Source organism: Quercus lobata, chromosome 9, assembly GCF_001633185.2.
Source record: "Quercus lobata isolate SW786 chromosome 9, ValleyOak3.0 Primary Assembly, whole genome shotgun sequence".
NCBI lineage: Eukaryota > Viridiplantae > Streptophyta > Magnoliopsida > Fagales > Fagaceae > Quercus > Quercus lobata.
In genome coordinates this window covers 32,072,611-32,097,940 of record NC_044912.1, presented here as the reverse complement: position 1 = coordinate 32,097,940, position 25,330 = coordinate 32,072,611, and the positions used below count along the sequence as shown (strand labels likewise).

Below are 25,330 nucleotides of genomic sequence, written 5' to 3'. Positions count from 1 at the left end.
CATGTAAAAATTGCAGAAAAGTTTTTAGATAAAAAATAGATATAATTTTTCTTCTCCGATAATTTCTAATTTGATAAAAATCTTAAAGTCCATCTAATTTCAGTTTCATACACCTCTATAAATTAGACTGACATTAGACTTTTTTTTCATATCAACTTCTTCAATGTGGAGTGTATATATATAAGATAATTCATAATAAATACCTACCCTATAGTTTTTTTCCTCTATTATTCCCTTTCTTCTCCCTACAACCTTACACATATGTATTTGTTTACTCTAATTTTTTTTAATGTATTTGTTTAATTTAATTTTTTTTCCATCAAATTAAATAGGTTTTGTGTATTTTTTGTCTTTTTTTTAACCTAATTTCCTAAAGTTTTATCCTATTTATTTGGTTATTGTTTGAGCATCAATCGTTAAATAGAGTTAGACATGAATTTTTATTATTTTGTATATCATATATGAATTACACTCAACAATTGCACACTTCTGTTTTCGTTTAGTACAATTTCATTTGAAATTCTGCATATTGGACAAACTGCTTCAACATAAACACCACGCCTAGATAAATTGTCCATTGCAAGTAAAGAATTACTCAATGATCTCCAAAGAAAAAGTAAGACATTTTTCCCCTTCACTTATTTTGTTCTATTTATGCCTCAATAATTTTTATTTTGTTGGTCTTTTTGCTTCTTCTTTATTTATTTTTATTTATCTGTATTGCCCATTTTGTTATTTTGGTCTTTTTATTTATTATTTTCTTTTTTTTTTGTGCTACTTATTTTGGTTTGTTAATAATAGAGAAAGAGGTTGAGATCAAATAATAGAGATTATTGTTCACAACTAAAGGCCAAAATCTTTCTCAAAAAAAAAAAAAAAAAGGATGTTACTATTGAAAGGTATCACTTCTCAATTCTCATCATATCTTAATGCTAATGAATTTATTTATTATATTTATTTTTTTGGTTGGGTGAAAATCACTCAAGTTTCAGTGTCTTCTCCCATGCTTTCAAGAACAAAAATTATATTTTTGTGTATGTCTCTTTACTTTATATTTTTAAATGTTTAGTTATTTAGATTATTCTCAATTACTGAATTGAGTTTTCCACTTAAATATGCTTTCAATCATTTTTTTTTAATAGCTTTTAATTATTAAATTCAAGGTTTTTCCATTTAAATATTACTTGAGCCTTAAATCTCAATATATTACGAAAAATCCTTTTATATTTCTTTTATGTATCTCATTTTATATTAGTTACGTAGTTATCTACCATCTTCCATTAAATTATTTTAGACATATATATATATATATATATGTGTGTGTGTGTGTGTGTGTGTGCGCGCGCGCGCTTTTAAAACACTTTAGTCTCACACAATATGCATTCATTATATAACTTAAAAGTAAAATATTCATTAATTTTTTATTGTTTATTTTATTATTTAATTTTAAGGAAATTAATAAAAAAAATTGTTTGCATTTGAATTTTAATTAAGCCGTGCATCGCACGGGCATAATACTAGTTATATAATAAAATTTGGGTTAGAAGCCGTGGTTGTGCCAAGTGGCTGCACCAAATTGCAGTAATTTTTAGATTAAAATAAAATTTTATTTGTTGTTATTAATTTTTTGGATAAAATAACAATAAGTGTTTTATTAAAATATGCAATCTACAATAAGTGTTTTCTAAAATTTCAAAAAAAGATTAAACTTAGTTGGTAACATACAACTACAAGTCAACAACCTACAATTGTGTCTATCTAAAATATTATCAACAAAGCCTAAAATTGGATAGAATTACCTATAAAAAAAACGTAAAAGCAAAAAAGAAAAAAGAAAAAGAAAGATAGAATTTCAATAAAAAAAAGGGATAGAATTACCTATAAAACAAATGATAGAATTTCAATAAATTAAAAAAAAAAAGTAAAAGCAAATGAGATAGAATTAAAAAGAAAAAAGAAAAAAAAAAAGAAAGAATTGAATACTATTGTGTATCAACCTACATTTTTGTTTATTTTTTTACTATGCTTGTTTGTTTTTTTTTTTTTTTAAATTTTATTTATTTATTTATTTATTTTAAACATGCATCTTATGTCATCTTTTACCTAATAATCAAGTAATAAAAAAAAGTATTTGATTTACAACTACAACTACAATTATGTTTATCTAAAATGTTATCAACAAATCCTAAAATCAATAGGACAAAATTTACATTAAAAAAAGAGATAAAAAATACATAAAAGCAAATAAGATATAATTTTTTTTAAAGATAGAATTGAACTACTTTTATGTTTTTTTTTAAGATGAATTTGCATCTTATGTCAACTTTATCTTAATAATAAAGTTAAAAAAAGAAAGTATTTGATTTTCACCTAAACTCCTTTTTTTTGTTCATATCATCTTCTTCACAATTTAAAATTCTCTCTATATATACGCACAGTTTTTTGGTGTATTATTCTTTCTTCTACTTACCTTACAATTATTTACTATATTCTTCCCTATTACTCTCTACCCTACCTACAACCTTGCAGATATATATTTTTTTTTTTTAATTATCAAAAATTGAATAGATTTTGTGTATTTGTTGCCTTTTTATTATATACTATATGATTTTTATCAACAAGTTTTATTGATATGCTGAAATTCTATGTTTTTGTTACGGATTATGCTGAAAATATAAACTTTTGTCTTTCTTAATCTCATAGTCATCACACCTTTTAGTGTTTTTTTTAGATGTCAATATAACAAGCAATATATTGTACCATTTATTTTCTCATCACATGATCATTTGTTGTTGACATCAATATTTGATTGTGGATTTAATTTGTTGTAGTTTTTGTTTGGTGCTTTGATCCACGTGATCTATCTTCTTTAAAAGCAAAATTTGCTGTCAACATGAAATTGGATACAAGGGAAAAAGAAGGATTTAAAAATGTTATTATATCCAGCAGTCCAAATTCCTATGTAAGTTTATATTTACTTAACTCCAATTTTTTTCTTTTTTATAAAAAGTTTAGAAATTTGGATTGTTTTTCATTAATAAATTGGGATTTTAGCTTAATTTTTTTTTCAAATGTTTTAATTATTCATTCATTATTTTTTTCATGTGTAAAATTAACACATGTGTTTTTAAAGGCTAAAGCACAATACAATTACGGACATTAATTTCAGTTAGAGTGTTATATTTATTTATTAGTAAGTTATAATCATTTGAATAAAGTCAACACTAAAATAGATAATATAAATATCAAAATAAGACATAAAAATTAAATTTCTTTTAGGTGTACAAGTACAATTGATTTTTTAATCATAAATTTGAAATTAATTCTTTTAGGATAATCCCCCTCTTCATAAATAAATAAGGAATTATTAAAAAAAAATTGAAAAGTTTTTATTGATCATTCTAATTTGTAATTAGACATATTATACAAAATTCATGACTAAAACCGTGCAACGCACGAGACTTTCACTAGTATATATATATATATATATATATAAAAGCAGAGATCTTAGACGGGAGTGTATGAGGTTTTGCCAAGTGGCGCTCTAACTTTGCATTTAGCCTTTTTTTACTTCTTTTATTAAGTTTTTCTATATTAATATGTGCTATGATGGTCCCAGGTGTTTTCACTTTTCAGTTTTCTATTAAAAAGTGAGAATACACAATTTGACTGATTTGCCAATATTTCATACTTGTTTTTTCTTTTTTGATGAAGTTTCATATTTTTCTCACAACCCATAATTTTGAGAAAAGTTTGTGTTCTAAAAATTTTCCTAGCACAATCCTTGATACAATCCCATTATTTTTTCAAAGAAGACATTTCTTTTGAAGAAATTGTTTAATGCAATCCTTCTATGTACAACTCTCTCTTCTTCCCTTTCCCTTTTCTTACTTTTTCCTTCCTTCTTTCCTTTTCATCTCCCTTACAACCAAACAGGATATTAGTTTCCAAATTCAGCTAATAAAAAAAGTTTTTTGAGGATACTAATAAAAAGAGTCTGAATTTGGTAAGAATAGGGTGTAAAATTCATGTTTTACACCATCCAATAAGAGATGTCACATCAACTTTTTACTTAAAACTCAGTACATCATACCACAATTAATAACATCTTAATAAACTCTCAATTTGGTTGAATTTTTAGATGAGTATTATAATTAATTGAGTGTGGTTGTTCTTATTCTTTAATACGTGATAAGATGATGTGGCATGTTAGAATTGGAGGGTGTAAAATTTGGGTTTTAAACCACATCCTTATAGAATTTAATCTTTATATATATATATATATATATATATATTGATGATTATTCCTTTATAACTCTTAATCACTAATCAACATGAGTCTCAAAAAACTTTGTGATAGGACTTTATCATATGTACGAAATAAGCATAGGTTTTTTATTTTTATTTTATTTTTATTTTTTTTATAGGATATTGCTATTGTGTTCATCCTTATAAGAATTTAATCATAGATTAAATTTTCATTATTTTTGACAATTTTTCTTTGATTCCTTTATAATTTATATATTGTGTTGGTTTAAATGAATTTTTTCTCAAATTTTCAGAGGATGGACTTTAGATAAGATATTTAACTTTTATACGCCAAGCATTGACTGTAAGTCTTGTACATGGAACAAATAGAGGTAAGAAATTAAGAATATGATCCATTTTGGTAGGCCTTAGCTTGATTTGTCTAGACATCAATTTTCTCTTTTTTTTCAAAAGTCTGACTTATTTTAGGCAGAAGTTTCCTTGAGTATTACTTGTATACAAAATTCCAGGATCATTAAATTGGAATAGGTCCCTTACTAACCTAACCAATTGGAATAGGATGAAATTTCTTCCCATCCACACTAAACGTTGTGTACACTCCAAATTTTTTCTGCATCTCATAATGATATGTTGTTGATAGGTGTCATCCAAGCCCAACATGATTGAGAGTTGTAATTGAGACTATGGCCTAGAAGCTTAACTATTCAATACTTTGCAAGAAAAGTTAATCTTTATATATATATTGATGATTATTCCTTTATAACTCCTATCACCAATCAACATGGGTCTAAAAAAACTTTGTGATAGGACTTTATCATGTGTACAAAATAAGCATAGATTTTTTTTGTATCTTTATTTTTTTTTTAGAAAAAGGATATTGCTATTGTGTTCAACCTTGTAAGAATTTAAGCATAGATTAAATTTTCATTATTTTTGACAATTTTTCTTTGATTCCTTTATAATTTATATATTGTGTTGGTTTAAATGAATTTTTTCTCAAGCTTTCAGAGGATGGACTTCAGATAAGATGTTCAACTTTTATATGCCAAGCATTAACTGTAAGTCTTGTACATGGAACAAATAGAGATAAGAAATTAAGAATATGGTCCATTTTGGTCGGCCTTAACTTGATTTGTTTAGACATCAATTTTCTCTCTTTTTCAAAAGTCCAACTTATTTTGGGCGGAATAGTAGCCACGCTTTGGTCATTGGTGAAGCTGTTTTGTAGCCATCTTCTAACATTCATTCGTTGTTGTTATCCACTGCCATCACAATCATTGTGCCTAACCCATTTTACATTCGATTAGGTTTTTGTGGTTATCTTTAAAGCATCTTTCACGAGCTTAAATTCCAAATTCAAGTTGGTCTCACACTTTCCACCATGAGTTTAGGGGTGTGATTAGCACATTGTCATTATGTTCTCTTTACATCTTGTCATCATATTGTCATTGCATTGTCACCAAGAGTTTAGGGCTAACCTAGCTCCTGTATGTACCTAGGGTTCATTGTAAATACAATTGATTATAGTTATTAAAATTTAGTTGTGGATATAGGTAGTTAGACTGAACCACGTTAACTTTGTTACTAAGCTTAATATTTCATGAATGAAAATTGCATGTACAATTCAAGCATGTATCATCGAGCTTATATATCAAGCTTTTTACAAGGCAATGGCCAAGATAAGCACAAGATTTGCTAACCGTTACTAACTAACTATTACTCAGTTTCCACACCTAATGTAATTTTTAGTCATATGGCGTAATTCTCTAATGCTTGGAACTACTTTGACATGGATTGGCACACGTGCAGTCATTAAGCTAGACCTGATTGCGCTTGACACAAACACACAGAGGTTGGACTTGCATGCATGTGTATATGTTAATGTATTGCTTGGTCTGTGATCTGTTGCACTACTTCTCTCATAAGCAAAGCACTGCCTACCCTCCTTAGCATGCACAACACTCATGTATATATCTCTTTCCCTGGAAAAAAATTATGTAGATAAATTATACTAAAAATAAATTATGTAGAAGAATAAAGGTAAAAATGCAAAACTAACCCTCTAACTTCACATTTTTTCATTTCAGTTTTCTAACTTTCAGTTTTGTCAATTCAATCCTCTAACTTTCAATTTTTTTTCAATTCAAGGCTCTGTTAAAGGTCTGTTACTGCTGGCGTTAAACACACCAAAACGACACCGTTTTCATGTGGGTTTTTTTTTTTTTTTTTTTTTTTAAATTCAGAATTAAAGAAAATAAGAAAAAGAAAAAGAAAAAAAAAAAAAAAACAATAAGGGGAACGACGTCGTTCCCCTTCCCCTGAATCAAAACAAAACATTAGAAGATTTCCAAATTTCCAATCCCTAACTTTGAGAGAGAGAGAGAGAGACTGAGTTCACCGGCGATTGGGGGTTTTGTGGCATGGGTTTCTGCTGGGTTGTAGGTTGGTTTGATAGTTGTGGCCTAGTGGTGGAGTGGTGGGTTGTGGGCTGGGGATCGACGTCGACGGTGTGGACGTGGGCTGGGATTGGCATCGTCGGCATGGTAGTGTATGGCTGGGAACAACGGCCTCTCTCCTTTCACTCTCCAATTCTCTCTCTTCTCTCACTCCGATTTCGTCTCTCAAATTGGGGTTTTGGTTTGATTTTTTGTTATGGGTATCGGTGCTTCAGCAGGTTCATGGTGGTGGCAGTGGGGGGTTGCTGTGGTGGTGGTGGGGATGGGTTCATTGTGGGTTTACAGAGGTGGCCACGGATTTGGGTGGCGATTTGTCAAAGTTTGGGTAGGATTTAATTGGTGTTTGGGTCAGATTTGATGGGTCTGTGGGTGTTGCAGTGGGTTTGTGGGTGTTTTGGTGGTGGTGAGGATTTTTAGTGGTGGTGGCTGGTTGGTTAGTTCGGTGATTGGTGGTGACAATTTTTTTTTTTTTTTTTAAATCTTTTTTGGGTAATTTTGGTGAACTCAGTCACCGGTGAACTCAATCACTCTCTCTCTCTCTCAAACCGGCTCTCTCTCTCTCTCTCTCAAAGTTAGGGATTAGAAACGGTGTCGTTTTGGTGTGTTTAACGCCAGCAGTAACAGACCTTTAACAGAGCCTTGAATTGAAAAAAATTGAAAGTTAGAAGACTGAATTGACAAAACTGAAAGTTAGAGGACTGAAATGAAAAAATGTGAAAGTTAGAGGGTCAGTTTTGCATTTTTGCCAAGAATAAATTAAGTATATATCTCTTTGGTTTGCATAGAATTAGTGATGTAGGATATAAAAACTACACTATATTGAAGTAAAATTTTATTTATTTATTTATTATTATGATTATGATTATTTTTTATTTTTTTATGGACAATCTCATGATATTCTAATGAATCAAGGCTGTCAAAATTGAGATTCTACGTGGGATTATGGAAGGTAGGTGAGATTGTGGATCATAAGATGATCCTACATCATTTGAGAAAAAAAAAAAAAAACACATTGGTATGTTATATAATCACATAAATTATACATTCATTTATAATTTGCATCCATTTGATGTAATTACCATATATCACCACATTCATTTGTAAGCATCATTTAAAGAGGTCAAAAACCTCAAAACGTGACACTTTATTGAGATGTTATTTTTCATTTGATTTCAACTGACATTCTATCTCTCTACATTACAATAGCAAAACTTGGTCTATTGGGATTTTTATTTTATTTTTTTATTTATTTTTTCATTTGAGTTCAACTAAGCCTTTTGTCAAGTTAAAGAAGATTACAAAAAACTAATATCGTTTGGGATCATCAGAATCATACAATCTTGTCGATCTTGAACAATCTAAAAATCCTTGAAAGATTCAGATTGTCTTAGGTAGGTGAGATCGTAAAATTGTAGGATCGTAGGATTCAGATTGGGATTTTGACAACCATGAATGAATATTTAACATATGGGGAAATTTCAATAAACCCACTTGTGGTTAGGTCCGTTTTCACTTTGCCTACCCGTGGTTTAAAACTTAACACTTTACTCACCTGAGGTAACTTCCATTAGAGATCTATTAGCCACCTCTCCTTTTGCCGTTAGAAAAACATATTTTTAGGGAAAAACAAACATAACAAAAATAAAAAAGTTAGGGTTTTTGATTGCTTAAGAACTTCTATGAGAACAAAGTGAAGGAATAGCACACCAATTAAATATGCTATAGTTCTAAAGTTCTAAAAAAGATAATCCATTATTCAAAAAATAAAAAAGATAATTCAAAAACCCAACTGGTTTTAAAAACTACCAAATAACAATCAATTTCATTTTCAAACCATCAAATAATCACATTACCTGAGAGAGGGACTGATAAGATTCTCTCCAAATTCTAGAGAGACAGAAGTAGATTAACCACTAATCTCAAATCTATGATCTCCCAACTCTGATCTCTGTTGATCTCCCAAATTCAACCTTTGCCGATCTCCAACTCCGATCTCCCAAATCAGATCTCTGACTTCAATCTCCACTGGTCTCTGTGGTTGTCGATTTGTGTCGCCAAGCTTGCCCTTCACCAAAGCTGACTTATTCCCTTCAACAACCAAAGCCACAACCCATAAATCCTCTTGTTTCTTTTAAGATTGAGTCCCAAATGATACGTTGTTGATTGGGTAATTTGTGGGTTGAAATTTCAATAAGTGTATAAAACACTTTAAACGTTTAGACTCCCAATTTACAAATTACCAATTCAAGCTTAATATCAAATAATTAATGTGCGGAAAATGAACATAAGCTTAATATAGAATTGATAAACAATCTAAACCAAATAAAATCACAACCACAGCTGAAATTAAATGGAAAAGATTAAGGGAAGAGAGATGCAAACACAAGGACAACACTCGATGTGTTATCGAAGAGGAAACCGAAACCCTCGGCGTAAAACCTCTCTGTCGCCCTCCAAGCGGTAAACAATCCACTAAAGAATGTAGTTGGGATACATGAACAGCAGAAGACCCTCCAAGCCTAATCTATCCAATATACCTAAGCCCTCCAAGCTTCTACTCCAACGAGGTTACGCCGAACCTATTTCTTCTTTTGCTTGCTGGATTTCGCTACTTGACCATAGCATCTACCAATATGAAATTGGTCCCTTCTTAATTGCTTCCCAAACACCAAATGGCCTCCTCACAGATATGGGTATGGTGAGAAAAAGGTTTTGGTAATGTACCTCTCAAGGATATGACAATGGAGAGGAAGAGAGTAGAGGAATTTGAAGAGTCTCTATGTGAAGATTGTGGATGAATCAATCTTGTTTTTCTCCAGGATTTTTCTCTCAAAATTCTCTCTGGAATCTGTCGTAAAATCGTGGGTATAAGGGTATATATATAGTAGGGTGAGAAGGAATGTGAAAAGTCAGTTTTTTCCAAACAGGGTGTTCTGGCGACTTGACCTCACGACTGGGTTGAGTCACGAGTTCAAGCCGCGAGCTAACGGCCTGGCCAGCCTGGGACTTTTGTCCTATAGTGCAACAGCTGGTGCAACTCTTCAGCTTCTGGCATGCTTGGCACATGTGCAACTATTTGGCGGCTTGCGAGTCACCTGCGAGATCCAGTCGCGAGCCCCTGCTCCTTTGCACAATCTTGGCATTTCTTCACACTCTCTCACACACTATCCTTACATGATTCCCACCTAAATACAGGGTTACTAATTGCTAAAATATAACAAATTTGGCACGGAATAAAGCCAACAAGATGGTTGATAGAATTCAACCTTACATGGGTTATGAGTGACTTATATACTTGATATTTTGAATTTGATGATTCTAGTACTGTGCTATTGTGGTTGGGATTCAGAGTGGGTTTGAAGATGGAATTGGGGGTGGATTTGCTCTTGTGGTTAGGATTCAGAGTGGGTTTGAAGTTGGAAGGGGTGGGTTTGAAGTTGGAAGGTTCCTTCCCTTTCCTTGATTGGTGGTGTTTGGTTGTGCAAAAAAGGATTGAGAATTAGGAGAGACACAAGCAGCACCTAGGGTTGCCACCACGCCACCAAACCCCTGGCTGATCTACCACAATCCAAACGCACAGTTGGATTTCTCTTTACCTTATTCTTCGGTTGTTGATTGCTTATCTCTATCTCACTCTCTTTTGTTAATAACGTTGCTAGTTATTTTGAGATTGTTGGTCTTCTTGTAAAAATTGGTTCACAATTTTGAGTTGTTATGATATTGTTGATATTGATATAGATTAAAAGTGATTTCATTGAGCCCTTTGATTCGTGTGCTATTCCTCCACTTTGTTCTCATAGAAGTTCTTAAGCAATCAAAAACCCTAACTTTTTGATTTTTGTTATGTTTGTTTTTTCCTAAAAATATGTTTTTCTAATGGCAAAGGAAGAGGTGAGTAACAAGGCCCTAACGGAAGTTACCTTAAGTAGGCAAAGTGTTAAGTTTTGAATCACAGGTAGGTAAAGTGAAAACGGACTTAACAACAGGTGGGTTTAATGTAATTTCTCCTTTAACATACAAAGCTACTTCCAATATTTTTGTTTAATAAAAATTTGGATTTATGATCCTCGATCTGATTTGCTCAAACCCTTTGATGATCTGCTTAGAATCCCAATTCTAACAACCTTCCAAATCGAAATAGCCAAAAGGATTAAAAAGAAAAACAAATAGCTAAAAAGAGTGATTTCGTAAGGGTAAGAGGCCGACTATAATTGAAAACAATACTAGCCACGTAAAGAATGCCAAGAGACAATAATAAAAGATGTTAGTGAGTTCATAAAAAGTAATTAAAAAATAAAAAAGAAAAAGAAGAAGAAGAAGAAGAAGAAGATGTCGGTGAGATTATATGCATTTTCTTGCTGGTGGAATACAAAATCACGGGCCAAAATTGGCTTTTACCCATTTCTCACAATCAGCAAAATGCCTCATATCTGAAACTAATTAGGGAAATGCCCCTGTTTTGAAACTCAATTTTCTACAAATCGAGTTTCAAATGTAAAACTCGATTTTCAGAACATCGAGTTATAGCGAACGTCGACTTAGAATTTTTTTTTTTTTTTTTTGGGAACTCGAGTTCTATGTAAAGTACTCAAGTTCCACTTGAATTTTTTCAAGGAACTCGAGTACTTCACATGGAACTCGTGTTCAATTTTTTTTTTTTTTTTTTTTTTTTTTTTAATTTTCAGTTCGCTATAACTCGATTGTCCAAAAATCAAGTTTTAAATTGAAACTCGATTTTTAGCAAATCGAGTTTTGAAATAGGGACATTTCCCTAAATAGTTTCAAATATAAGATATTTTGTTGAAAAGTTTTTGCAAAAGAGGCAAATGCCCATTTTCTCCTAAAAATTAGTGTTACGTACACGTACTAGACTGAATAGAATAGATTTGAGTAATGGTTGTGTCTAAGCATTATTTGATATACATCCTTGATTAATAATTTAATACTATATTTTTATTATACACCCATTAAGACGGAACACATAAATAATTATTTTTAAAATGTTGCAATTTATGAAACATTTCATGGCACTAGAATTATTGGGCAGGAAATGGAGTAAAATTACTCTAGTTGTCTAGTCTAATTATGTAGGCATAGAGAGAGTGAACGGTGAATGAATAACGACGAAGACGAAGACTTGGTACATTGTTGTGTTGTCCAAAAAGTAAGAGTATGAAAGCACATCGTTTTCTGATTCCCACTTTAATTTTTTGGAAAACTAAAGACTCGTGGAAACTGAAAACCATGGAAACTTCATGGAAGATGACCTCTCAATCTGTGCATGTATGATAATTATTAAATTTGCATGAATTTTATATTACTATGCCAAAAGAACTCGACGTTTAAAATACGTACAGTGCATGTTACATGCACTAATCTAATAACTACATATATTGTTTATTATTATTATTTGATAAGTTAGTAATTGGAGTGGAGGGATTTGAATCATATATATGTCTTTATTATAAACAGGCTCCTAGCAATCCTCTTAAAGTTATTACTCTTTTTTCAAGTTGTAATATTTTGGTGTTGTAGGACGTTTGAAATTGGTTAAACTTGCCTCGCCCTCCTTTAAAAGTTACCATGGGTTTTTAGTGAAGGTTGTGATGTACGTTTGTGTTAAAACCTATTTTTCTTTCCCTTGTGTATATGTGTTTATTTCTCAAAAAAAAGAAAAAAGAAAAAGAAAAAAAGAATCTCCTTGTTAAAGAAGACTACTCAACTCATGATAAGGAAATATAATTTCCTTCTTCTGTTAAAGGAAAGATCATCAACAACAACATATATTATCACTAGAGAAACTTAAACAGTTAAACTAGATAATAATATAATTTTTCAGCCATTAGAAACATGGTGACATTCTTTAGTTCAAAGTTTCAAATGAAAATTAGTGTTACGTACTAGACTGAATAGATTTGAGTAATGGTTTTGTCCAAGCAGTATTTCATATACATTCTTGATTAATACTATATTTTTTATTATGTACCCATTAAAATGGAACACATAAATAATTATTTGAAAATAGTTGTAAGTTATGAAACACTTCGTGGGGCACTAGAATTATTGGGCAGGAAATGGAGTAAAATTACTCAAGCTAGTTGTCTAGTCTTATGTGTATAGAGAGTGAGGGTGATTGAATAAAGACGAAAGACGAAGACTTGGAAAATTATTGTGCTGTCCAAAAAGTAAGAATATGAAAACTCATTATTTTGTCATTCCCACTTTAATTTTCTAGATAGCTGAAGACTTGTGGTCATGTGGAAAGACTGCACCCCTGGAAACTTTGTGGAAGAAGACCTTTCTATTTGTGCGTGAATGATAATTATTAAATTTGCATGAATTTCATTTTCATACTATTGTGCCTAAAGACTTTTCAATCCACTTGAGTTATAAGGCTCTTAGCAATATTATTAAAGTTATGATTCTTTTTCCAAGTTGAAATATTTTGGTTTAGTAGGCTCGATGTTTGAAATTGGTTTTTGCTAATTTTTTTTCTCCTTTATTTTCAATTCCTTTAATTAAAAAAAATGTAGACAAGTTTCCTTTTATTAAAAAAAAATGTATGACAAATTAACTGCAATGTGCAACATTTCCAGGAATCACTCATAAGTTTTTAGATTCTCTATTTGCTTCTTCTAAAAAAAAAAAAAAAAAAAAAAAGCTCTATGCATGTGTTGACTCAACTTTGTTTCCTTTTTTTCATATATAATTAGTCCCATCAAATACTCCTCATCTCTTACCAACTAACATTCCCATTTCAATTCATCTTTTTTCTTTCTCATCTCCTCATTCAAATATTCACAACCTTCTGCTCATATATTGCAATGACTTTTCCTACCAACAAAGGAGACAAATATTGTTCAACTGATCAAATAGTTAAAATGATTCTCACTTAGAAAAGATAAAGACTTTAGAGACGAGAAAAAAAAAAAAAAAAAATTTTGTGCAAGCCTGTGAAACCAAACTTTATAGACTGAAGTCTAAACACAATTACATGTTTATGTCCACTTTACTTTTTAACACAAATGCTCTAAAGTTTTCACAAAATTTTTCCTTCTCTTTTTAGTATTTGTGTATTTAAGTAAGAAATATTACTTTTTGAATAAAAATAAATATTATTTAAGTGATATTTTTGTATAAAAATGTCTGCTTATTATGTTGGTAGCATTATTATGTAGCTTTAAGGAAAAAAAAAAACATTATTATGTAGCTTTACAACTCCACGCTAAAGGGAGTCTCATTTTTTCAGTGTTATTGGTAAAGATTTATCAATAATGGTTTTATTATATTTTTAAAATTTATAAAATCTAAAATGCTTTTGGAAATTTTTTTTGAGAAGAAAATACTTGCATTTAAAGAAAAAGCAAAAATCTAGCCGAAATTGGCTACAAGAATAGAGTTGATTGGTGGTGGAACATCCTAAGCTTTTGGAAAATATTTAATAGATGATTTGAGCAATATATCATTTAACTAATCAAACAATTAAAAAGAACACACACTTTAATTTAAAAAAAAGAAGAAAAAAGATGCACAATTCAAAAGAATATCTACGACTTGGTGGAATTTGCAAAGTAGCCGAGGCATCATCTCTATGAAAAACCTGATTGATCAATCTCAATGGTGGAAATCACAACTTGATTGATCCTGTTTTTCATTGAGATAAGATGCCTTGGCTATTTTGCGAAAGTTATTTATTTATTTATTTTTTGAAAAGAATAAAGTTATTGTTTTTATTATCCGCAATATTATATTATTTTTGAATATACAATAAAGTTATATCTTTCCTTTTTTTTATTTTTTGAGAAACAAGTTATATCTTTCCTTAAATTAAAAAAAAAAAAAAGAAGAAGAATAAAAAAAATAAAAATAAAGCCATGGGCATTTGCCCATTTTGCCAAAACTTTTCAGCAAAATGCCCCATATCTGAAATTATTCAGGGAAATGTCCTTATTTTGAAACTCAATTTTCTAAAAATTGAGTTTCAATTTAAAACTCAATTTTTGGACAATCGAGTTATAGTGAAATGAAAATTAAAAAAAAAAAAAAAAATTCTAGAACTCGAGTCAAGTGGAACTGGAGTTCCATGTAAAGAACTTGAGTTCCAAAAAAAAAAAAAAAAAAAAAAAAATCTTAGTCTATGTTCGCTATAACTCGATGTTCTAAAAATCGAGTTTTACATTTGAAACTCAATTTATAGAAAATCGAGTTTCAAAACGGGGGCATTTTCCTAATTAGTTTCAGACATAAATCATTTTGTTGAAAAGTTTGTGAGAAATGGATAAAAGCCAATTTTAGCCCAGAATCACTATCCAAGTCAATGGGCTAAAGAAATAGTAAATCGCATTGCGCATGCGCTACGTCAACTGTTATTGGGGTCAAAATTTTAAAAAGAAAATTCAAGTGTTGCTAAATTAAGTAAGGATAATATTATATTTGTGTTTTCTAATTTATGAATTGACATAACTGGATATATAATATGGGAAAATTTTAAAAAGAAAATTCAAGTGGTACTAAATTAAGTAGGGATAATTTCGTGTTTTCTAATTTATGAAATGACACAACTGGATATAATATGGAAAATTATACTACTAGTTATAAGAAAACAAAAACAACCCAAAGTTTGCAAAATAATGATCTTGTTGAGTGTTTTGTTAGTATACTAGATATGATTGATGAAATACTTATTTTGTCATTGAATTAATTTATTTTTTGACTAACCTAATCTCATGTGATTAGGTTCTTAAATTTGTCTTCTAAATTATCAATAAAATCTTTATTTTACCCTTACATTACTCAATTTACGCAAAATTAAGAATGTTGTCACTTAACCAAGGGCAACATAAGAATTTCATCAAATTCGTTATGCAACTTAAGAAAGATTGTCATTTTTGCAAAACTTTGGAATTAATTATTGTTTTCTTATAAATGAAAGGAGTACATCTTTGATGATAAATAGCAATGAACATACATAGATAAATTTTTTTATTTAAAGTTGGTATACTTGTTTCAACAAATAAATAAAAAAAGTAAAAAACCAATTAATCAAAGAAATTAAAAAAACGAATGAGTTCAACTCAAAAGTGTCGGTGGCAATAGATTAAGAAAAGATGACGTGGCCTTTACAACATCATGAAAAATTCGAAAGTCCGTACATTTGAAACTTGAAATATCTTACCATGGTCAGCACTCTCATAATTGATTATATTATGTCAACTAAAAAAATATTTAGTTTAATTGATGTGGATCATTGTATAATTCTCTATATCATTAAAGGCAAATTGATTTTTAAAATTAAATTGGTGATTGCAACACATGCATGTTGGATACCAAGCAAAGTCTTCCTCGATTGTGATTGAACACCACTAGTCATAATTTTTTTTTAATGTTTTTTTTTTTAATTTAATAATTGAGAAATGAGAGATTCAAATCTTGAACGTTTTCTTTAAATATGCTAAGAAGTGTTAATTAAACTATTAAACTCTCGACTTGAATTAAGTTGGCTTGAACAAAATGTGGAAACCTCTTAAGCCTTCTTAAATTTTAGCGGCCTGTCTAACTAAACAACTAAACCAAAGTGTTAAAATACTACCTCTTTAGAAGATGTACCAGGCTCTTAAAAGAAGGCATTTTAACAACCTTTCTGACATAAATCATATCTATAAATTTGGCCTTATAGAGTGCTTGAAGTGGGTTCCGTGATTGGTTGATGGGATAAATTTTAGAACGACTTGAACCACTAACAAGGGACATGTTCAATCATATTTAATGCTATCGAAGGTGGATGTGGCACAATAAATATTGATGTGAGATTGGTTTGTCCGAAGCCTAGATGATTTCTTTGAGAAAACCCAAAATAGTTCGAGCATAAGGTGAATTAGAGCTTCGGCTTTAAACTGTTGGAAAGATGTAGGTATGCCATTACTGGTCCAAAGAAACAATAGACCCAAAGAAGCAATGAGAATTGTTGGAATCGAGCCAATTGCCTGAATCAGGCAAGTTGTGGAGTTGGTCATTCTCCTTAAGCATTAGGCCCATAAAGCCCAAGCCTATGTCAAATTGCATTTTGGTCCCTCCAATATTCTTCATATTACATCAATAAGAGAAGCAACAATATTTATTCTCAATCTTTGGAATATAAGAATATATCGGTCATTCTCCTTAAGCATTAGGCCCATAAAGCCCAAGCCTATGTCAAATTGCATTTTGGTCCCTCCAATATTCTTCATATTACATCAATAAGAGAAGCAACAATATTTATTCTCAATCTTTGGAATATAAGAATATATCCAAATTGTAGACACTTGATGTGGCCAAGTGATTCGGCTAATGGAGGTTCATGCTATAATTCAATCACTTTTTAGGTTTTTTTACAGAATTGGTGATCCTTTGATGTAAAAAACGGTATAATTTTGTAATCGTAAGTTTTATCAACTATTGTTGTTAGCAAGAAATTAAATTGGCTAAAATACGTTTTACACTCTTGTAATAAGTTTTAAGTTTGTAGTTGCTTCTAATTTGGCCTCTCAAGGTTCAAAACTTGTAATTTACATCATTAACTATTAAAACCTTATGCACTATCAGAAAATCTCCTAAGGAATCAGAACCAAAGGTCAACTAATCCATTAATGAGGCAGTCAATAGTAAATCTAGTCCAAGAAAATCCAAGTTCTTGATCTGAGTGACGGTTTTATTGTCTGAAATCAGACATGAGCCTATCTAATTGAAAAGCCATTGGAATACCCTTCTCCTTTCACCAATCTGTTGCTCTACATTGCATGCCAGCACTCAAATAAGGTGAGATCCCATCCAAATTTGGTGAGATCTTAGCTGGAGCTAGCGAGTTCTCGACAAGATTTGGTGAGATCTTAGCTAGATCTAGCAATCGCAACCATGATGGATTGATGCAACCATGCCAAAGATGATTGCAATTGATCCGACCGCTACAGCTTTTAAGTTGTGACAGGCAATGAGCCTTATACCCATGATTGGTAAGGGTTGCATGATCTTAGGGTTGATTGCTGGAATTTGAACCCAAAACAAACACCGATTGACCCATGGACAGCCCTTGTCTAGGATACAAAAATAATATTTCGGTTAGGTTCCTTATGAGAACTCTAAGAGCCCTCACTACTGATGCATTACTAATTCCATGACAATTCCACACCAACACCCTCATAATAAGTGATTAAAGCAATAAAATGGGTAGAGGAAGAGGAATCTCAACTTGAATTGAAGAACAAAGACATTCCTTGTAAAGAGAGTCCTCTTGTTGCTGTCCTTGTAAAATTAATGACTTTTCCGTACACACAATTGGATTAGATTGGAGCAAAAAGCAAAATGGAGGTAATTGGCTTGGCTAGATAGAAAAACAGAGATGTGTTGGAATGGTGGCAAGCACGAAGTGTGTTGGGCCGCAATCCACCCATGACCAAATGGTGTAGGAGTTGCATAATGGAAAAACTCTCTGATGCACCGACACGGCTATAGGGGTGTTGCATCAGTGTCTGATGCAGTGTGCGGCGGGTGACGCCACTGCCTGTGCGTTGGAGCCGCATTGCATTTTTTTTTTTCGTTTCCTAATTCATGCCGACTCGGGCCGATTTGCGTCGATTCGGGCTGAATCGGGTTGTATTAGCCGAAATCGCCGAAATAGGCTGATTCAGGTTGTACCGGCACCAATACCGGCCGAAATTCAAGTTTTTTTAAAAAAAGGTGCGAAACGCACCGTTTTAACTTAAGCTTTAAATGAAAAAACCCTAAACTCTTTCTACCATTCTGTTTCTCAATCTTTGCTCTCCGTCTCCCTCTCGGCTTTCTACTCTTTATCTCCCCTCTCTCTCATAGACCCATACTCACTCCCTAAGACACAATCTCAAAGTCTCACAGCCTCTCCCTAAGACACAATCACTCTATTCTTTGCATCTCTCGGTCTCAAATCTCCACCATCAATCCATCACTCGGTTTCAGCTCTCAAGCTCACCGACCCACTCTCAACTCAGGTATCAAAGCTTTTATTCTTAGTTTCTCACCCTCCATTATACTTTCACATGCTCTATTACTCATTGTGATTTGATTTTTTTTTTAATCTTTAATTTTTTTTTAATTTTTTTAATTTTTTTAATTTTTTTAATTTTTTTAATTTTTTTATATAAGCTGCTTGTAATGTTGTGAGTTGTGACTTGGGTTTGATTTTTTATTTAGTTATTATATATTTGTCAAATTATTTGTAGATTAAATTGAAATTGTTGAATTTACAATGGATGAAGCCATTAGCACAGAAATTTCACCTTCATTAGATGAAGAAGTGCCAAATGCTGATGCTCCTCTTTGGTAGTATGTGAATAAATTAGAAAAACCACCTGGTTCTACTTCTAAATCAGGTGGAAACACACATTTTAAGTGCAACTATTGTGGTGGAATTTTTTTGGGATCCTATTCTAGGGTTAAGGCTCATTTATAAAAAAATAGTAATAAAGGTATTAGAGTATGCGATACAGTGACACCGAGCCATAGATTGGAAATGCAGAGAATGCATGATCAGGTTGAGAATGATAAGTTAGAGAGAGAATGTAGAAGTCAAATTCCCTTACTCCGGCCTCTCTTAGGCCGTGGGCCTATTCCCTCATCTTGGAGATAAGAAGGGAGTGGTAATACAGATCCGATTGATGGTAAGAGAAGGAAGGTGACTGCGAATTCTCCTTTGAAGAGAGCATTCTAGAATAATGCTAAACACGAATTGGATAGTAGAATTGCTAGGATGTTTTATACTAGTGGGATTACATTTCACTTTGCAAGGAACCCAAATTATTGTAGTTCCTATACATATGTTGCTACCCATAACATTCTGGGTTATGTTCCTCATGGATACAATGCCTTGAGAACAACACTTCTGCAAAAAGAAAGAGCTAATGTTGAAAGACTTTTGAAACCAATTAAGGACTCTTGGCTTGCAAATGGTGTGAGTGTAGTTTTTGATGGGTGGTCAGATCCATAAAAGAGGCCTCTTATTAATATTGTGGCTGCTTCAGATGGGGATCCAGTGTTTATAAAGGCAATTGATGGGCCAGGAGAGTTCAAAGACAAACATTTTATTGTTGTGGTGTTGAAGGATGCTATAAAAGAGATTGGACATGAAAAAGTTGTCAAAGTCATCATTGATAATGCTAGTGTGATGAAGTTTGCTAGAGCTCTTATTGAAGGTGAGTATCCCAAAATATTTTGGACACCATGTATTGTCCACACGCTCAATCTAGCTTTGAAGAATATTTGTGCAACAAAAAAACATTGAAAAGAATGAAGTTACATATGAGGAATGTAGTTGGATTACACGTATTGCTGATGATGCATCCTTTATACATGTTTTTATGATGAACCATTCAATGAGGTTGGCAATGTTTAATGAATTTTGTCTATTAAAACTGCTCCAAGTTGCTGATATTAGATTTGCTTCGATTGTTGTAATGCTAAACAGGTTGAAGTTGATAAAAAGATGCCTTCAAGCCATGGCTATTAGTGACCAATGGGTTGCTTATAGGGAGGATGATGTTGGAAAAGCTAAAAAGGTGAAAGAAATGATTCTAAGTGATTGTTGGTGGGATGTTGTTGATTATATCCTTGAATTCACAGCACCTATTTATGATATGCTACGAGTATTTGACTTAGATAGGCCTTATCTTCATCTTGTGTATGAAATGTGGGATTCAATGATAGAGAAGGTGAAGGCAGCAATATATCGACATGAAGGCTTGGAAAATGATGAGTATAGCTTATTTTTTTTAATGTGGTGTATGATATTCTCATTGATTGATGGACTAAAAATTGTACACCACTACATTGCTTGGCCCATTCCTTAAATCCTAAGTAAGTACTTTCATTTTCTATTTTCCTTAGTTTCCCTTTCTACTAAAACACACGTTTCATCATCTATATTTGTCTTTTGTTTTTTGTTTTTTTTTTTTTTTTTTTTTTTTTTAAAAATCTTTAACTAGGTATTACTCCACTGAATGACTTTCAAAGAATCCAAAATGCATCGCTTCACATTAGGATCATGAAATTTCTATGGAAAGGAGCAAGTGTCTGGAGCGATGTTTTGAAGATGAGAGTGAATTAAGGGTGGTGAAAATTGAGTTTGCTACATTTTCTGGAGGGAGGTTTCCTTCACTAGATGCCTTGACAGATAGGTGGGCCTTACAACCTTTGGTTTGGTGGCAATACCATGGCTCTTCCTCATTTCCAACTCTTCAAACCCTTACCATTAAACTTCTTGAACAACCTTGTTCATCCTCATGTGCGGAGAGGAATTGGAGCATATACAAATTCATTCATTCCTTAAAAAGAAACAAAGTAGCTCCTGCACGTTCTGAGGATTTGGTATATATGCATTCTAATCTTCGACTCTTGTCAAGGCGCAATGAGGAGTACGTAAATGCAACAACAAAGGTGTGGGGTATAGCAGGAGACTTTTGGAATGATAGTGACATACATGGAGGAGCTGGAATTCTTGAGAATGCTACCCTTACACTTGATGAGCCAGAGTTGGAGGCCATGGTTATTGGGAATGTTAGCACTAGTGTTACTACTAGTGAATGTGAAGTTCAAAATGAAGCTATTAATCTTGATGATGATGATGAGGGTTGTATTTGATTGTCTTTTATTTTGTTTTAGTTTCAAACTTGTGGGTTGTATTTAATTTATGACCATCATGTTTTAGTTATTATCTATTACTAGCCGCAAACTTGCGCGTTGCACATGATAATTATTTTTATGGTAGTTTTATTAAATTTTTTTTATACAATTTAAACTAATTTAATAAAGAGTAATGTATTTTGTAATTATATTTTTATTTATTATAAGAATAATCATAAATGTAATATAGGAACAATCATAAATCATAAATTTAATAATTTTTGTCGTACTAAAATGAAAAAAATACAAATTTTCTTAGAAATTCAAAAGGCAAGTTAATGAAAATATTTATTTATTTTTTTTATAAAAGTTATTTATAACATTTTGTGAATCATTAAAAAGAATATAAAATTTGGAAATTATTCTTTTAGTTTTAAAAAACTTTCTCAAACTTATTTTTTCTGCCTACAATCCAAAACACTGAAAAAAGTAACTAAAAAAATTAATAAAACTTAACTATGATTAATTGGACCAATTAGGAAAACAATTTGTTGTTTATAATCTACTGAGGTTATTTTCTTTGCAGAAATTGTAATTTTGTCCACCCAAAACATATTATCAACTAAACAATTATTAGCAAAATCTAAGAATTAAATTTCTATATATGCATTGTTATAAAATAATAATAATAATAATTAAAGTAAAATTGAGAAAGATAAAATTTTTCTCTCATCCAATAATTTTTGATTAGCCAACCTCTGCTTTTCTCTAAATAAATGGCATTATAAAGTACTTCTAATACAATTATTAAGAGTACTTTGACCACCACAAATGATTAAAAAATAAACAAAAATGATTAAAGTCTCATAGTTTAACATCTAAATTAAGCACTATAAAAATCATGCTACCAAATTACAATAACTACCAAATTAAATTATCCAAATCATGCTATGTAGTAGAATAATATTACATTTTTATATGCTATATTTATTCCTTTATAACACAATATGATAACATTTAACAATCAAAGAGAGAGAAAAAAAAAAAAAAAAAAACACAACAATTGAAAAAAACAAAATCGAATCGCATTAACCTAAAGTAGATTAAAGAATATAAAAAATTATCAACCTAAAGCGAAGATGCAAGAAAAATAAAAAATAAAAATCCACCCAAAAATTGTGTGTGTGTGTGTGTGTGTGAGAGAGAGAGAGAGAGAGAGAGAGAGAGAGAGAGAGAGAGAGAGAGAGAACTTTTTTTCTATAAGGAAAAACTATGCATAGAATGAAAGAGATAGTGACAAATTTATAGTAAGAGGGTGTGAATAAGAAGAGACAAAAATAGAAGAAGATGAAGGAAAAGATGAAGAATGATATTAATGTAGAAGGTAGTGGGGAGATGAGAAGGTGACAGAAGGAGAAAGGTTGGAGAAGTAGTGAGGAGATGTAAAAGTAAGGGAGGGAGAAAGGTTGGAGAAGTGTAAATATGAAATAAAAAGTTATTAAAAATAATTATAAGAAAATGGAAAGAAAAAAGATAATGACGTGGATGCTGACGTGGCTCAACATGAGCGCAGTAGCATTAAACGCTACGCTTATAGATTACTCTTAAATTTGGTATATGCATATATAATGTGAAAAAGCATGCTTAGCAATATATAGAAAATATATAAAAATATTTTTAATATTTTTTAATCGCCGCACCCGCATCCTACTTTTTCAAAAATTGCCGACTCCCGCACCCTCACCCGAATCCAGGAACTCACCCATGCTTTATAGGAGAAAACATAGCTATGATCTCAGCGCACACCACTAGAACTCGTGCATCTACATTGTTCTTTGCAAGATCTTTAGCAAGGCGAAGACAAGTCCCACCTGCATAATAGCCTTGTTGATAGATCATGAACCTGTTTATGTTTGGATTAAGTCCAAGGAGCTTGGTGAGTTGAAAATCAGCACCAAGCATGTCCACACCAGCAGATGTGGAGAATACAAGGTGGGTGTTCTTTGAGACGGGTTGGCCCCATTCTTTGATAGCTTTCAATGCTGCTTCTTTGCCAAGCTTTGGTACCCCAAGAAACACCATGTCTTGGCTTGCATCAAGAGATGGGGCATTATAAGTACAAATCTTCGGATTTGCCTTTAGAATCTCCTCAGTAAGGTAGAAATGACATTTTCTTATTGCTGAGTTCTCACCTGTTAGTGAAAATGTAACATAAAAAGGCAAATTACTTCACTAATACATTGGGAATGTTATGCAACACCGATTTAAGTCGTTTATTATTTTTATACTAATGTTGGAAATCCTACAAATTTTATTATAAATTGACGTGTCACTAATTACTGTCAAGTAATTTTTACTTTTTAATACTCATACAATAAAATTTATATTTATAGTATCTTCAGCAATATGTTTATTTTAATGGTAGTGCATAGTAAACTCTCATGTGTGTTTTACAAAATAGTTTATACTTTTTTACATACCTTTTTCACATTTTTAAATACAATATTCTCAGTTACATACGTTAATGTACACATTTTTAACACAAAAATGTGATGTTCATATTTAAAACGTGAAAAATGAATATATACGTAAGATTTGAAATAAGTTGTATAAGAGAATCATTACCCTTTATAAAATGTGTTTAGATATTAGCAAAAAAAAAAAAAAAAAGGTCTATGAATGCTTACATATGCCCTTGAGCTTTTCTTTTAGACTTATCTTGTGCTCGCTCTTTGTCACGCGGAAGTAGAAATCCAGATAGTCTTTTTGGTAGACAATATTTTCTGAATTCACTATGGCAATGGCCAATATTGTGGTTGGGCCCTTTGCACTCTGTGCTTCTCTGAGATTTCCAACTAACGCCATTAGATATGTTTGCTAAAAGCTGAGATCGTGGGCTAGTTGCAAAGGGATGTTGTGTGTGTATATATATATATATATATATATATATATATATACAAGGATAGATTGTAATAATGATATAAATTTGGAGAGTATTCATTTGTAAAATGAATAAAGTGGAAAATTTGAGTACTGGAATTTTTTTGGGTGAAAATTCAAGTTCAAGTTACACACACACACACACACACACACACACATATATATATATGAAAATGTGTCTATTGAAATGACATAACTTTTCTTATTGGATATATATCAAAAGTGCCTTTTGACCAAAAGGTACCTATTAAATGAAAAAGTAACTATTGAAGGGTTATAATAATTTGGGTATAAATAGTGGCATATATTCACTTGATAATTACTTTTCCTCTTCTAAAAAGTTAGTTTCTAAGAAACACAAGAAATCCTGTGGGTATTCTCCAAAATTGCAGTTTGTAAAACCTAATAAACTTGGTTGTATTCTGGGGACAAATTTGTAGAAACCCTTTAGCAACTTGCGTATGGGGACAAATATTGTCTAAAGATAAGATTCAATTATGCCTCCAAGTCAATCACTAACTTCTATTTACTTGATGCGTTCATTTTGTTCTTTTATTATTACTCCTTGATTTGGTGAAATCCCCAACAATCTTAGACAATATTTGCTATAAGACAAGGAGTGAATGATGGTACAACTTTGAAGATGTTTAACCATGATTTGATGAAATTGCATCGCTTTGATGGAACCGATTTTACTCGGTGGAAAGAGCAATTGGCTTGGATTTGAAGATGTTTTCAAATGATGAATCGATCATAATGAAGATTCAATAGAACAAGGCTTAAAGAAACAAAGTTTCATTGTTGGCAAGACAAGGTGATGATTCTTTCATATTGTGGATGCATTAAAAACCATGTTCATAGTTTGAACATTGAAGGTACGGATTCCTTGTTCATGGGCAATTTGAATTTCAAATTGATTGATAAGTTTCTTTGTTAGAATATTTGCAAGTGTTGCGAATTTATATGAATTGAGAAATAAGAATGAACATTTGATATGTTTAAATATTGTAAAGTGAAGTAGAAAATCTAAAGAATGGGAA

General features: G+C 31.4%; 1 protein-coding gene across 1 annotated transcript; it reads right to left on the bottom strand.

The window, feature by feature from the left end:
* Nucleotides 1-23,108: 23,108 nt before the first annotated feature.
* On the bottom strand, nt 23,109-24,215 carry LOC115961603 (chalcone synthase 4-like). The gene is made up of 2 exons (XM_031080553.1): nt 24,038-24,215; nt 23,109-23,542 (listed from the first exon to the last, which is right to left on the bottom strand). The coding sequence occupies exons 1-2, from the start codon at nt 24,213-24,215 to the stop codon at nt 23,109-23,111; spliced, it is 612 nt and encodes a 203-aa protein (XP_030936413.1).
* Between the last annotated feature and the right edge of the window lie 1,115 nt (nt 24,216-25,330).